The sequence below is a fragment of the Diabrotica undecimpunctata genome, chromosome 3, assembly GCF_040954645.1.
Source record: "Diabrotica undecimpunctata isolate CICGRU chromosome 3, icDiaUnde3, whole genome shotgun sequence".
Lineage (NCBI taxonomy): Eukaryota > Metazoa > Arthropoda > Insecta > Coleoptera > Chrysomelidae > Diabrotica > Diabrotica undecimpunctata.
Genome location: NC_092805.1, coordinates 45544457 through 45558276, shown reverse-complemented (window position 1 = coordinate 45558276; position 13820 = coordinate 45544457). Strand labels below are relative to the sequence as shown.

Genomic DNA, 13820 nt, shown 5'->3' with positions numbered 1-13820 from the left:
AATCCAACTTTGGACAAAGGCCTCCCCCCAAATCAATCCAGTATTTTCTATTTTGCGCCACTTGCTTTCAGTTGTGTCCTCCAATCTTCTTAATGTCATCAGCCCATCTCATTTGTGGTCTTCCTCTGCTTCTCGTTCCTAACCATGGTCTTCATTGTTGTATTTCGTGGTTCCAACTTTTATCCTTTAGTCGGGAATTGTGTCCTGCGAAGCTCCGTTTTAATTTGGCAGCATGTTCTCCTGCGTCTTTTACTTTGGTTTTGCTTCTAATCCATTTGTTTGTTTTTTTTTGTCTATAAGTCTCACCCCGAGCATTGATCTTTCCATCGCTCTTTGTGCTTTTACTATTTTATCCATATTAGACTTGGTGAGTGTCCACGTCTGTTAACCATACGTGAGTATAGGGGGATACACTGATCGCAAATTCTGGTTTTCAAATATTGTTCTATTTTAGTGCTTTTCAAGATCCAACTCAGTTTTCCAAATCCTGCCCATGCTAACCATATTCTTTTGGTAATTTCGGCAGTTTGATTTTCTTTGTTAACTTTCATTATCTGTCCCAGGTAGATCTATTCGCTTACTGTTTCTAAATTTATGTCGTTCAATGTTATTTTTCTAATGTTCGGTGTATTTGTCATTATTTTTGTTTTTTCCAAGTTCATCTTAAGACCTACTTTTTCCGAAGCTTGAAATAGTTGCGTCATCATGGTCGGTAGGTCTTCGAAACTTGTAGCGAATATTACAATGTCATCAGCCTATCCCAAATAACTCAGTTTTCTTCCATTAACATTTATTTATTTATCTGCCCAGTTAATGTCTTTGAACACGTCTTCCAGTCCAAGTGTGAATAGCTTTGGTGAGATAACATCTTCCTGGCGGACGTCTCTTGATTGGTATAGCTTTGGTTTTCGCATCTATTTGTATTTTCATTGTAGCTTTTTTGTAAATATTATGTATGAGCATTCTGTATCGGGAGTCTATCCTGCAGTTGTTCATAGCTCTCTCTATTGCCCAAAGTTCTATGGAGTCGAATGCCTTTTCATAATCAACGAAGCCAATGTATAAGTTCAAGTGATATTTATTGGCTTTCTCTATTAGCGTTCTGACTGTAAGAAGATGATCCGCTGTACTGTAACCCTTTCGGAATCCTGCCTGCTCCACCGGTTGATAGCTATCGAGCTTCGACGTTAACCTGTTATTTATTACTCTCATAAACAGTTTGTACATTTGTGACAGCAGAGAGATTGGCCTATAGTTCTTCAGATCTCCCCTGTCTCCATTTTTGAAGAGAAGTATTGTCAAACTTTCATTCCAATCATATTCGACTTCTCCTCTGTGAAGACATTCGTTGAAAAAAGTTTTCAATTCTTCGAGAATAATTTCACTCCTCTACTTCAACATTTCTACAAACCTTATTGTTCTTTAGTTGTGGCATAGCTTGTTTTATATCGAAAGATTCTATGTTAGGGAGTATTTCTGAGTTGACATTCGTTATCTTTCTTCTTAAGATCTTTCTTTGCAGTGTTATCTGGGTTCTTGTTTGATGAATATAAATCACGGTAAAATGTTTGAGTAACTTTTAGGATTTTTTTCTTTTCTCTTATTTCTTTTCCATATGTATCCTTCGATGAGATTATCATAGGCTTTCCTAAGTTTAATCTTAAGCATTTCAGGCCTTGATTCTTTTCTATTATTTTTTCTACCTTGTGTTCATTAATAGATCCTTAAATCTTCCTTTACTCCCTTCTTTATTTGTTTATTCAATTCTTTGAAACCATTGGTGTTTCGTTTTCCTTCGCTTAGAAATGTGCGTCTCTTTTCCATCAACGGTTTTGTGCCATGACTTATTCCGTCTTCTTTATTTTTCGTTTTTTTTTTGCAACAGTCGGTCTTCCTTTCAAGAGCTTTCGTTGCATTTCTTGTGTTCATGTCGGAGTATTCTTGTTAATAATGTTCTACAAATTCTTTTCTTAAGACTTCTCTGTACTCATCTCCCTTTTGTCGTATTTTAGTTTGATCTATCTGATTACAAAAATTATGTGGCGTGTTTCCACTGGTTTTCGTCTGTTTAATATGAATCCTTGCTCTTAAAAGGCGATGATCGCTGCCAGTTGTAAATCGATTAAGAGCAGTTATATCTTCAAAAATGTTTTTGTTCCTACACACGAAGTAATCGATCTCGTTTTTCGTCTTTTTATTGGGAGATATCCACGTCCATTTTCGGTTTGCTGGTTTCTTGAAGTGTGTGTTCATGGCATATAAATTTTGTTGTTCTAAGAAGTTTTATAATTTTTTCCTCTTTCATTCCGTGTGCCATAACCGTGCATCCCTATTTTAGTTTCAGTATTTTTTTTAACCTAATTTTGCGTTGAAATCTTCCATAATGATGGTATACTTTGTATCATTTTCTTCTAATGCTGTTATCAAATCTTCGTAGAACATTTCAACTACCTCTTCCTGATGTGTTGTTGTGGGAGCATACACTTGTATAACCTTGATCTTGGTTTTATTATCTAGGTCTATTATAATACAAGCTACTCTATCAGAAACGCTTTTATATGTAAAAATGTATGGTGTGAAATACTTTTTGACAAAAAATCCTACTCCACCATATGTTTCGTCTATTTTCCCTGTATAGTATAAGCGATTTCCAGAGGTTAGATGCATGCATTGTTCGCCTCTTCTTTTCACTTCTGACAGTCCTACAATACCCCACTTTATCTTGGATAGTTCTTCTACTAATTCGTGGACCTTTTCATCTTTAGCCATAGATTGGATGTTGTATGTGGCTAGTAGTAACTGTTTTTGTTTTTTCGTATCTATTTTGGCGCGTTTTGTTGAGCTTGTGCCTCCCCCAGAATCCGTAAGGCTGACCGGTTTTCCGGTGTGGGATTCTGAGCTGCTAGCTCTACCCACCTGGGGTATCGTCCCATTTTGTTTCACGTTCAGCATGTTGTGTTTTGAGGGGTATATTGGCATTAAAACACCACGCTTGCCGGACGGGTTGGTGAGTGTTCGCAGTATCACAGCCGGTTAAATCAGTATTTGATTTTCGCCTGCAACTTTGTGGTACCGCACCTGTCAGGAATTGTATTCCTCAGCCACGGGCCACTAATGATACAGCTGCTGACCTGTGTTGATCCGCGGGTATTTATTTGGCGAAGCCTTATTCATACCTGTCCTGCCTATTTACAGGAACGTTCCCTATCAGCCATTGGTACGCACCGTGTCGGGGTCGAGAACTTCTTCACCTAGTCTATGTTGCACAAAGCATTGAAGGGCCTCTACTCAGCGTCCCTTCTTTACACAAGCTACTCAAGGTATTATGCTAAAGCTTTTCTCTCTCTATTAAAAGCAAAAGAACAGGAAAAGTCTGTGATCAAAAATACAACCAGATTGCTAATTTGGCTACTACAGGACCCAAAAAAATTGAAAAAGTAGATTAATATTTCCCTTAGGACACGATTGTTTCATAACACTAGACCGTTTATTTGGATTCTGTGAAAAAGAGTTTAAGAAACAAGAAGTTATCCAAATTCCTGATGACTATGTCAAAATTATTCCAAAATATGCGACTATTCGACGACCAATCGTTGATTTTTAATTGAAAATAATAAACAATAGATTATCTTAAGCTTACTTGTCACTAGCACTTTAAATTTAAGTCATTAATAAGATATTATTTCAAGCGGGCAAAATCGCCACACGTGATTCCTATCCAAGGTGAAGAGTTATACTACCATAATTGTGGTACTTGCAAATCTGTTATGAGAGGTAAAAAAATGTTTTCACCATTAATCCTTCCGTGTTATTGATACAACTGTTGATCTTGAACTGGTGAAAGATTTGTGTGATATAACTGAAGAAGAGGAAAAAAAGCAAAAAAATCCATACTAATAATATGAAAAACGCTAAAAATCCAACTTTAAAAACAACACACGTAAAAGTCATATTTCAAGTAAGGCCCTTATTAGTGCTTATTTAAAAACTAAATCTTTCCAAGTAATCATAATTTACTTTACTTTCGAAACAAACTTTTGATAAACTGAATATAAAAAAAGGTTAAACAAAAGCAACAGCATGTTTTTGTCGGTCTCTCGAAAGTTAAGTCTTTGGATTGAATGTGTTTTACCTCTCATTATCCTCCGCTATAATTTATACATGTAAAACTTCATCCCTCACAGATGGGTTTATTATGGAGTCAATTATAAAGCTACTTACGTTAATATTACACCCGGTGCTACGAAGTCTGTAAAGGACGGTTGGTTAGAACCATAGATAGGTTCCTTAAAAGATATAGGTATCTCGGCTAACTCTTCATTGTACTCACAATCTCTGAATATATCTTTCGTAAAATTTTGGAAGGCCAGCTGAAGATCTCGTTGAAGTATAATACCGATTTGTTGATCTAAAAAATAAAAATGGGTATAAACATTTCGTCAACAAAAATAACAGGTCTATTATTCAGGTTTTTGTATATTTATAAAGATTTTTATTTATTACTAAAATTTAAAGGTACAAAATACGCAGTGGGGAAGGATTTAAGAAGACAGGTGGAGTTCGGATATGACAGTAGTGGTGAGGAGAACTGAAAAAAGGTAAACAAAGAAGGAAGTAAAAACCAAGTGATTTTAGAAAAATTTAGAACTAGAGAAGAGACTTAATGAGGCAAATAGGAGAATCGAACAGCTGGAGAAAGACAAAAGAAAGAGAAATATCGTTATTGAATACTCAGATTTGAAAACTAATAATGGGGGAGATACTAAAAATAAATTGGATCAATTTATGCAAACAAATCTTCACAGCAACAATAAGTTGAAAGAAAGTGGCAAAATAGGTGACAAAATGTTCCTCGCTAAAATGAAAAAGATGACGAACAACCTGACTGTGGTGTAAAATACAAGTAAGCTCAAAAATATAGTAGAACAGAGCGTATATAAAAAGAAATACATGCTGCAATTAGAAAAGTAGCAAGGGAATAAAGATAAAAGTGAAGGAAGACACAAATAGGGTATATGAAACTGAAAATTGATAAAAAGGCATTAAATTTGAATAAAGCTAAGGGAGTTTTGAAAGACACAGGCAATGCATCTAACAGAAATTACCCAAAAACTAAAAGAAGCACCGCAGTGTGAACAAATAAAGACGGAAAAGTCCAAGAATAAGGACACAACTATGGAAACCAGAGGGGTAAATGTAAACAAAAAAGATTATGATAAAGACGAGCAAATAAAAAAGGATATAAATTAAGGGAAAACCAACTAAAAATAGCAACGTGGAGTGTTGAAGTATTTACGAAGAGGGAGGAGTGAAAAACTTTATCAGCATCTTCAATCAATACGAACTGAACTTTTTCGCTCTGCAAGAAACAAAACTTAAGACAACAGAAATACCAGAAGTTGATACCAAATAGATTGCTGAGTACGGGGTTTTTATTAAAGGAAAGTCTGAATGTTTAATAGACTTTAAAACAATCTCGGAAAGGATTTTAAAAAAAGAAAGAGTGTTGCCGTGTGTGCTTATTAAAAACTTTTGTAAACTTAGAACAATAATTAGAATAAATTATAGAAATTTAAAATCCAAGGAAGCTGAAAATTTGAAGCGAAAAACTTATCCGTGTTGGATTCAACTAGGTCAAAAATTAGAAAATTAAATAAAATTGTTCGGTAGGGAATGTTTCTAAAGTTTCCTAGTATTGTATACTATTTAGTTTTACCTATGTATGTTTATGAAGTAAATACTTCAGTATTGAATAGTTTTATTTATCATCAAATGTTTTTGGATATTAATTTGTGCTCTGACTACGTAAATAAACACGGATTTATAGATTTTGTTGACCAGAAATATCTACTTTGAGAGTAAACTGACATTTATTAATTTAATTATAACACTATCAAATGCATTCATTTCGAAAATAAATTTTATTTGCCATGTAAAACAGATTATTAAGAATTTATAAGTCTGAATGTCTTAGGTACTGTTAAAAATCTGATTAATCTGCCATCAATTTACAAAAACAAAACGTAAATTTTTCGTTTTAAACTTTTTAATCTCAAATTAGGCTCATCTTCCGTAAAAGTTAATAGTAACAATAAGGGCGATAATTGCTGGTCATCCCCACAGTCGCGTGTTGCAGTGACAGACAAATTTGGGCGATGGAACCATCTATGTAGTCAACCGTTCTTGTCCTACGACAAAGTGGTGTAGAGACAGATGGTATAATATACTTAGGGATGAATCGATACCACTCGGCATTCGATACCAAGTACTTAGGTCAGTATCAAATCAAGGCATCGATACCTCATTCGATACCGGGTTCTGGTATCGATACTTATAAGTATTCATTACTCATATGTGACGTGACGTAATATATCCACAAAATACCACTTGTATGACGTAACAGTACTCACAAGTACAGGTAACAGGGCAGAGTGATATGATAGTGACAGGTGACGGAAAATAAACCATGAAATTTGTGGGATGGACAGCCGGAGTGTGACGTCACGGCGGCCATATTGTTATTATTACTTTCCAAACAAAAGTTGAAATGCCATGCTTTTTCTTCTAAGTATAGTGTTTTTTACGATAATACCAACATAATTTAGTTTTCTATTTATATGAAATATAGTTTAAAAGTTTAAATTAAAGAAATTCTAACCTTACTTTATTGATACATGCATTTTATTGCTATTTTTATAAAACAACATGCTTTATTATTTATACAACCTTGTAAAATTGTTGTAGTAGCTATTAGAATACTTAGATATTGCAAAAAGCGGAAAGATTGTGTAAAAAAAATGAAAAAACAACGAAAAATACAAATTATCCACACTAAACATGGTTTGTTTGGAAAGTGAAACTGACAGATGTCAATAAAATCTACGTCATCACTCTGGCAGTCCATAAGAATCAACTTTATTTTAATTCTACATAATGATCATAGTAAAAGTACATAAAGGATAAAACGAAGAAAAATAATTTTATATAATAATTTAAATTAACAAAACAATATACAAACTATTTTGTATAGTGTTTCGATACTAGTATTTTCATTCGATACTAGTACTCTTTATCGAATACGGTTTCATTCGATACCGAGTACTCAATATCGAATGAAGGTATCGATACCACATGAGTATTTACTAGTATCAAATCATCCCTAAATATACTACAAGAGACAACAAGTTATCGCTTTTGCAGACGATATTACATTGATTACGAGATCAAAATCAGAACTCATAAGAATATTCAAAGAAATGGAAAAAAATATTGAAAAAGTTCGGGCTATGTATAAATGAAAATAGAAGAAAATACTTTAAATGAGAGCAAAGAAAATAGATCTCAAAGATAACCTAGGAATAAGTAGCGGAAGTAAAGAATATTGTTGTGAAAAAAAAAAAATGGATCAATTCGAATACCTTGGAGTGACGATTACAAACAGAGCCGAAGAAGATACTGAAATACAAAAAGAATTACTAAAGGAAGTAAAGCTGTAGGAGCACTAAACAATGATCAAATCTAAGTTAATATACAGGAATACGCAAAACAGGATTTACAAAACGATTTTGCAACCTTCGGTTATGTATGGCAGAGAAACTTGGGTGCTAAGCCAGAAAAATACACAGAAATTGGAACGATGAGAAAGAAAGATATTACAAAAATATATGAAGGGACAAAGGACAATGAAGGTGTATGCCGAGAAGAAAAACAAATAAGGAAGTAATGGAGCTTTACATACAACCAAACATCATACAAAAAGTAAAAGCATAAAGAGCACGTTGGATAGAACATGTTTACAGGATGTCCACAAACAGATATGCAAAAAAAGTATTAACAAAATAAGGAGCGAGTGGAAAGTTCAGACGAGTAAGTCCAAAAAGAACTGGTTAGAAGAATTTTAAACCGATGTGAGACAACTAAGAATACCGGACTGGAAGGAAAAGACGAAAAACAGAGATGAGTGAAAATAGAAGCCATGGGCCTTCAGGCCTGAAGAGCTGTTATATATAAATGATTTCGCATTATTTATTTTTTGAAGAAAATGTTTGACTAAATATTTAAAGAACTAGAACATAGGAGTAGAAGACCTATTTGTATAGTATTAGTTGTCGAACTGATATACTCACATTTTGTCATATTGAGTATTTAGGAGAATATATAATAAGATATAAGAATATATAATAGGATTTGGGAATAAATATATGAGAAGAGATAATAATATAAAAATAATATATTAACTAGATCTACTTACTTGACATATCCAGCCATACTCTCACTTCGCTTTGATCTAACGTTTCTTCGTCTGCGTCTTTCCCTAATGCCATCCTAGCTACCAGGGCATCGGTAAAATTCTCGGTAAAGTACAAGGCACCCCACGCGTTACCTGTTCTAACCGCCTCCTTGGCTTCTTCCGGCGTCGCATAATATTGTTTGATGATCGTCGTTGTATTTATTGTGTCTACATATCGACAACTTAAGTTGCCGAATTTACAGCCTTTTTCATACTCGCATTCCTAAAATAATAATAATAATGTGGATCAACTGGAAAAACTATTACTAATTTAAGAACTTATTTTCAGGTGCAGGCTGAGACATCTACTTTATATCGAGCAATTTGGGTAGTAGATGATACAACGCCGCTGAGGGAACAAGAAATACGCATAAACCACCTGACTAAGCAAGAAAAAATGCGCACCTGGATGAGTAAACCTCTGGATGGGCGACATTTCAATGAGATCAGCCAAGAATATGTCGATAATACAGCGTTGAAGTATTGGTTGACATCAGAAAAGATGTTTCCCGAGACTGAGGGTTTCCTACTTGCCATTCAGTATCAAGTTGTTCCAACTAAAAATTTCCTGAAATATATTGTTAAAGATCCTTAAGCTCCAAATGACAAATGCCGATATGGATGCCAAGTCCAAGAAACCACCCAACATCTTACCGGTGGCTGCCAGGCATTTGTCGGTACTAATTATAAAGAACACCATGACTCAGTTTTAAAGATTATCCACCAATAACTAGCTGACAAACTGGGACTTCTCCAAACTGACCATCTTCCTTACTATCAATACATTCCTGACAGAATACTTGAAAATGACAACTACATGCTATATTGGGACCGCACTGTGCTCACAGACTAATCTGTGGCACATAATAGACCGGATCTTATACTAGTTAATAAACTTACTAGGAAAACAACACTTATTGATGTGGCAATACCTAACATCAATAATTTGCACGTTAAATACAACTAAAAGATCGCCAAGTACAAAAATCTAGAAATACAAATCAGGATATAATGGAGAATGGAAAGTACCTAGACAGTACCTATTATTCTATCTACTACTGGTGTTCTTCCAAAAACCCTCTTAGGGAACATAAAACAGCTAAACAGAGTCTAAATAAACATCTTTATAAGGTCATGCAGAAAGCTGTACTACTCGCAAAGTCTAGATGTGTACGAAAATTTTTGGGAGATACTCCATCATACCAAGTCACCTAGGGCTCGACAACACGGAAAAAGTCCCACCAGAGCTCAATCCTTTTGATACCGTAGGTATCTGAAATAAGTAAATTTCCCCTTAGGGGGAGTGTAAGACGTGCACACTTGAGAAAGGCAATCAGCCGAAACAGCTGTAGTGATAAGAGTTTAAAATAAATTTTGTGGAAGTTTTGAAAACGAAGTTTTCAGTGTTTTATTGTTACATAAAGTCGAATTGTTCATTGTGCACGATCTTCAACAAAATTGGTCGACCTAACAGTCGTATTACTCATTATTTGAGCTATCAACAGTAATTATAATATGCTGCCGAAGCCTGGACTTTAACAGAAACGCTTTTAAGAAAACTTAAAGCCTTTGAAATCTGGGTGTATAGGAGAATTCTGCGAATAAGCTGGGTAGATAGAGTTTGTAACGAGATTGATTTGCAACGGATAAAAAAAATTACAGAAGTGGTCAGAACAGTCAAAAATCGCCAACTGGAATATATTATGCGTCACCCAGAGATATATAATATACTTCATTTAATAATAGAAGAGAGATTAGATCCAGAATTGAAATGGCACGGTCTACATTTATTAAGTTGAGATCCTTGCTGTGCTGCAGTGATCTCAGTTTGGGAACCAAGATGCGGATAGTGAGGTGCTACGTTCTTCCAGTGTTACTATATGGAGTTGAAGCCTGGACACTGACGCAAGCCACTGAAAAACGAATCGAAGCCTTCGAGATGTGGATATACAGAAGGATACTAAAAATATCTTATGTGGACCATGTCACCAACGTTGAGGTCCTACAGCGCATGACAAAAGAAAAAAAAGTGCTTAATTTAATTAAACAACGGAAGCTTGAGTACCTCGGCCACGTGATGCGGAACGAAGAAAAATATCGAATTCTTCAACTTGTTATGCAGGGTAAAGTATTTGCCAGAAGAGGACCGGGACGCCGTCGTATCTCGTGGTTGAAAAATCTCCGACAATGGTTTGGGATGACCTCAGCGGAGCTGTTTCGCAGAGCAGTCAACAAAACCATGATAGCCTTGATAATCGCCAACATCCGGACCGGATAAGGCACTAAAGAAGAAGAAGAATAATAGAAGGCAAGATAGGTAAAAGAAGCGCACCAGGTGGAAGACGAACGCCATGAATTTAAAACCTGAGAGAACTGTTTAACAGATCCTCTGCATCTCTTTCCGAGCTGTCGTCAATAAAATTAGTATATCCAATTTGATAGTCCACGCACAATAGTCAAGCAGGGCATAAGAAGAAGAGGTTGTGAACATAAGTCTAGTAATAAATATTTGTTGTAAAAAAATTTTTACCTGATAAGTCAAATTCGTAAAGTTCTTTTCGTGATTTACTATGGCTAGTTTAAGTCCTTTGGGATCTCCCCCGATGGCCAAACAGAAGAGGATAACTTGCATCACAGGTAGAGCGAAGATGAATAACATCACCCCGACATTCCTCCACATTCTGAGGAAATTCTTTTGTAGGAGGGCTCGAAGTTTTCCCGTCGTTGTGAAATCTGAACAGTTACTACAGTCGTCACATGCTTCTTTGATACCATGAGTTGCCGAAGAAGGTGGTTTTCCGATCTAAAAAAATATAAACGTTTTTATTTAATAGAAAAGATACTTTAGTTGGCTAAAATATTTTAATGTGCAGGTATATTTTGTATCTAACGATAACCCATGTGTCATGATACCACATTTAACCCATAACCATTTTAAGTATCATGATCTTCAATTGGAGATCTGGTGCCTGCGCCCTCACAGAATCACCATATTTATTTTAGTTTACACGGTGAGTATCAAAGTAGTTAAACCGACATTTATTTGTTTAGTTCTTAGTCCGTCTTATGCCAGAGATGCAGAGACGTCAACTGCGATGTATATGCATGTCTGGTTGATTACGAGAAAGCGTTTGATCGAGTACAGCAGGTCAAGATGATGCAAAAACTAAAAGAAGCAGGAATTAACAACCAAGATCTGAAAATAATTAGAAATCTTTACTGGAATCAGATAGCAAATCTCAGAGTTGAAGGTGAACACATTGACTATGTGAAAATCATGCGTGGAGTGAGGGAAATCTGTATTTTGTCTCCTCTAATCTTTAATCTGTACTCTGAAAGTAAGCTTTGCACGAAACTAAAAAAGGTATTCTACTAAATGTTTCTGGCTAATCAACATCAGATATGCAGATGACACCTTAGTATTTGCGGACATCTTAGAAGATCTACAAGTTGTTAGAAGTTGTTACAAAATATTTGAAAAACGAGATCCGGGAGGAAGAAGAACATCTTGGTTAAAGAACCTCAGAATCTGGTTCATTCTGTGCAGCTTTTCCGCGCTGCTGCAGATAAAATAAAAATTGCCATGATGATCGATAACATTTGTAACGAATAGGCACATCAAGAAGAAGAAGACAAAAAAAGTTAGTGTTGTTAAGCAAATGGTCGGATATTATGGCCACCATTATCTAAAACAGTCTACTAGAGAAAAACCTGTTAGGTTTGGGTTCAAAAATAGGCTAATTGTTGGTCTGAATGATACTATTCCTTTCAAATAAATAATGTATATAAAGGCAAAAATTCAAAGTTAGACGTCATCTCTAATGAAGCTCCTGTGGTGCTTGGCTTTACTACCATTATTTCAAATCCACAAGACCATAAATTTTATTTTGATAACTTTTTTCAAGCAAGGATCTGAAACTACTTTCTTGTGACTTATCTAATTTAAATCTTATATTTATATGAGATTAAGCGATCATTATTGGTTTTGAACATTTCTTCTTTTATTTTAATATTTATTGTACTTTTTATTTGTTTTGTCTTTCAGATATTGTTTTGATGCAATTTTTTTCACTTTTACTTTCTTTTTTATTTCTTCGGACCACCATGCTGTCTGTTTCTTTGTTTAGTATTTTTTACTTGTTTCGCATACTTCCTTAGCTGCATCCAGTAGCAGGTCCTTGTAGTTGTTCCATAGGTTGTTTATATCATTATTGTCGTCTGATTCTTTTATTGTTCTAAGTTTTTCGTTTACTTTTTTCTTAAATATTTTTGCTATTTCTTTATTTCTTAGATTATACGTTTTTATCGTCTTTTTTATAATTGGGTTGTCCTTTTCTGTCTTAGTCATTTTCTTATTTTTTTTTCTTGTATCTTTGTTACTACCATGTAATGGTCGCTACCTATTTCGGGTCCTTATTTTATCATTACTTTCAACTAGTATGTAGTCAATTACGAATTTTTCATTTCAACTTTTTTGGAAAAACGTATAACCAATGTTATTTGTTATTAGGTTATGTCAAATCAAAATTAACATACTTGGCATCGTCTTGTAGACAGCAGCATATAGATGGCTGAAAAAAAGTGAGGGTGGTGTTTTTACCGTAGGAATATAAAATTTTATGTGTTTATGTTTTGTCTATCAAATAGGACTCTTTTATCTGTTTTTTGTGTTATATGTTTGTGTAAACTGTATCGTAATTATGAGTGTGTAACTTAAATTGTGCAAACGTAGATTTTTATTTTGCGTATTGTGTGTTGCATATGTATTGTGTATAAGATTTTAGGTGATGTTTTACGACCTCCTGTTACTTTGCTATTGTTGATATAATCTTGTTGTTAACTTCTTTTTTAGCATTGGCCACCAAAGCCTGCTAAGTTCTGCTGATGAGTTTGCTACACATGTTTTTTGTTAACTACGATGAGGGCTGCTTTCTTGACTTTTCTCTTTTTCATGTCTGTTTCTTTCATTTTTATTGATGCATCTTTCCATTGGGTGTGTGTTCGGACAGATGCATCAATAATCATGCCATGGTAAAATCATAGCAAATTTTTTTTTGTCAACATCGGGCATTTTTTTAAATTTGTGTACTTTAAGATAATAACTTGTTAACAGAAATAATATAACTTTTCAATGTTTTTTGTATTATTCTAGATAATCTAAATAGTTAAGAAGCATGATTACTCTACCATCTCGGTCTGAAACTGTGAGGGGAGCTCCATACTGAGTAAAATTCCACGCATTGACAGACTGAGTGGGAAGTTGGTTCTCATCTTTGATACGTCGCGCCGCAATAGCTAATAGAAAACGTCCTATTTATATATTGGAGAATTGAATAGGTGTAAATATGGTATAACCAAATAAACAAGCGTATTAACTACGCCCGTACAACATAGAAAATGAACAAAATGTAGAACGTCAACTACACAGTGAAGACCCAACAAGAGAACAAGTGTCAAATGCGATCCTAAAACTCAAAGACAATAAAGCCCCAGGAATCGATGAAATCTGTTCGGAAATGTATAAAAAGGG

The 13820-nt window shown here is 34.7% G+C and overlaps 1 protein-coding gene across 11 annotated transcripts in view; it reads right to left on the bottom strand.

Annotated features, from left to right (window-relative positions):
* snu (ABC-type transporter snustorr) overlaps positions 1-13820 on the bottom strand; it is a 415588-nt gene that overhangs the window by 6089 nt on the left and 395679 nt on the right. For all 11 annotated transcript variants that reach the window (XM_072525834.1, XM_072525836.1, XM_072525838.1 and 8 more), the window contains 3 exons: positions 10821-11093; positions 8252-8513; positions 4222-4408 (listed from right to left, as the gene is read on the bottom strand). In XM_072525834.1, coding sequence (XP_072381935.1) covers positions 4222-4408; positions 8252-8513; positions 10821-11093 — 722 coding nt within the window. The remainder of the gene's footprint in view (positions 1-4221; positions 4409-8251; positions 8514-10820; positions 11094-13820) is intronic.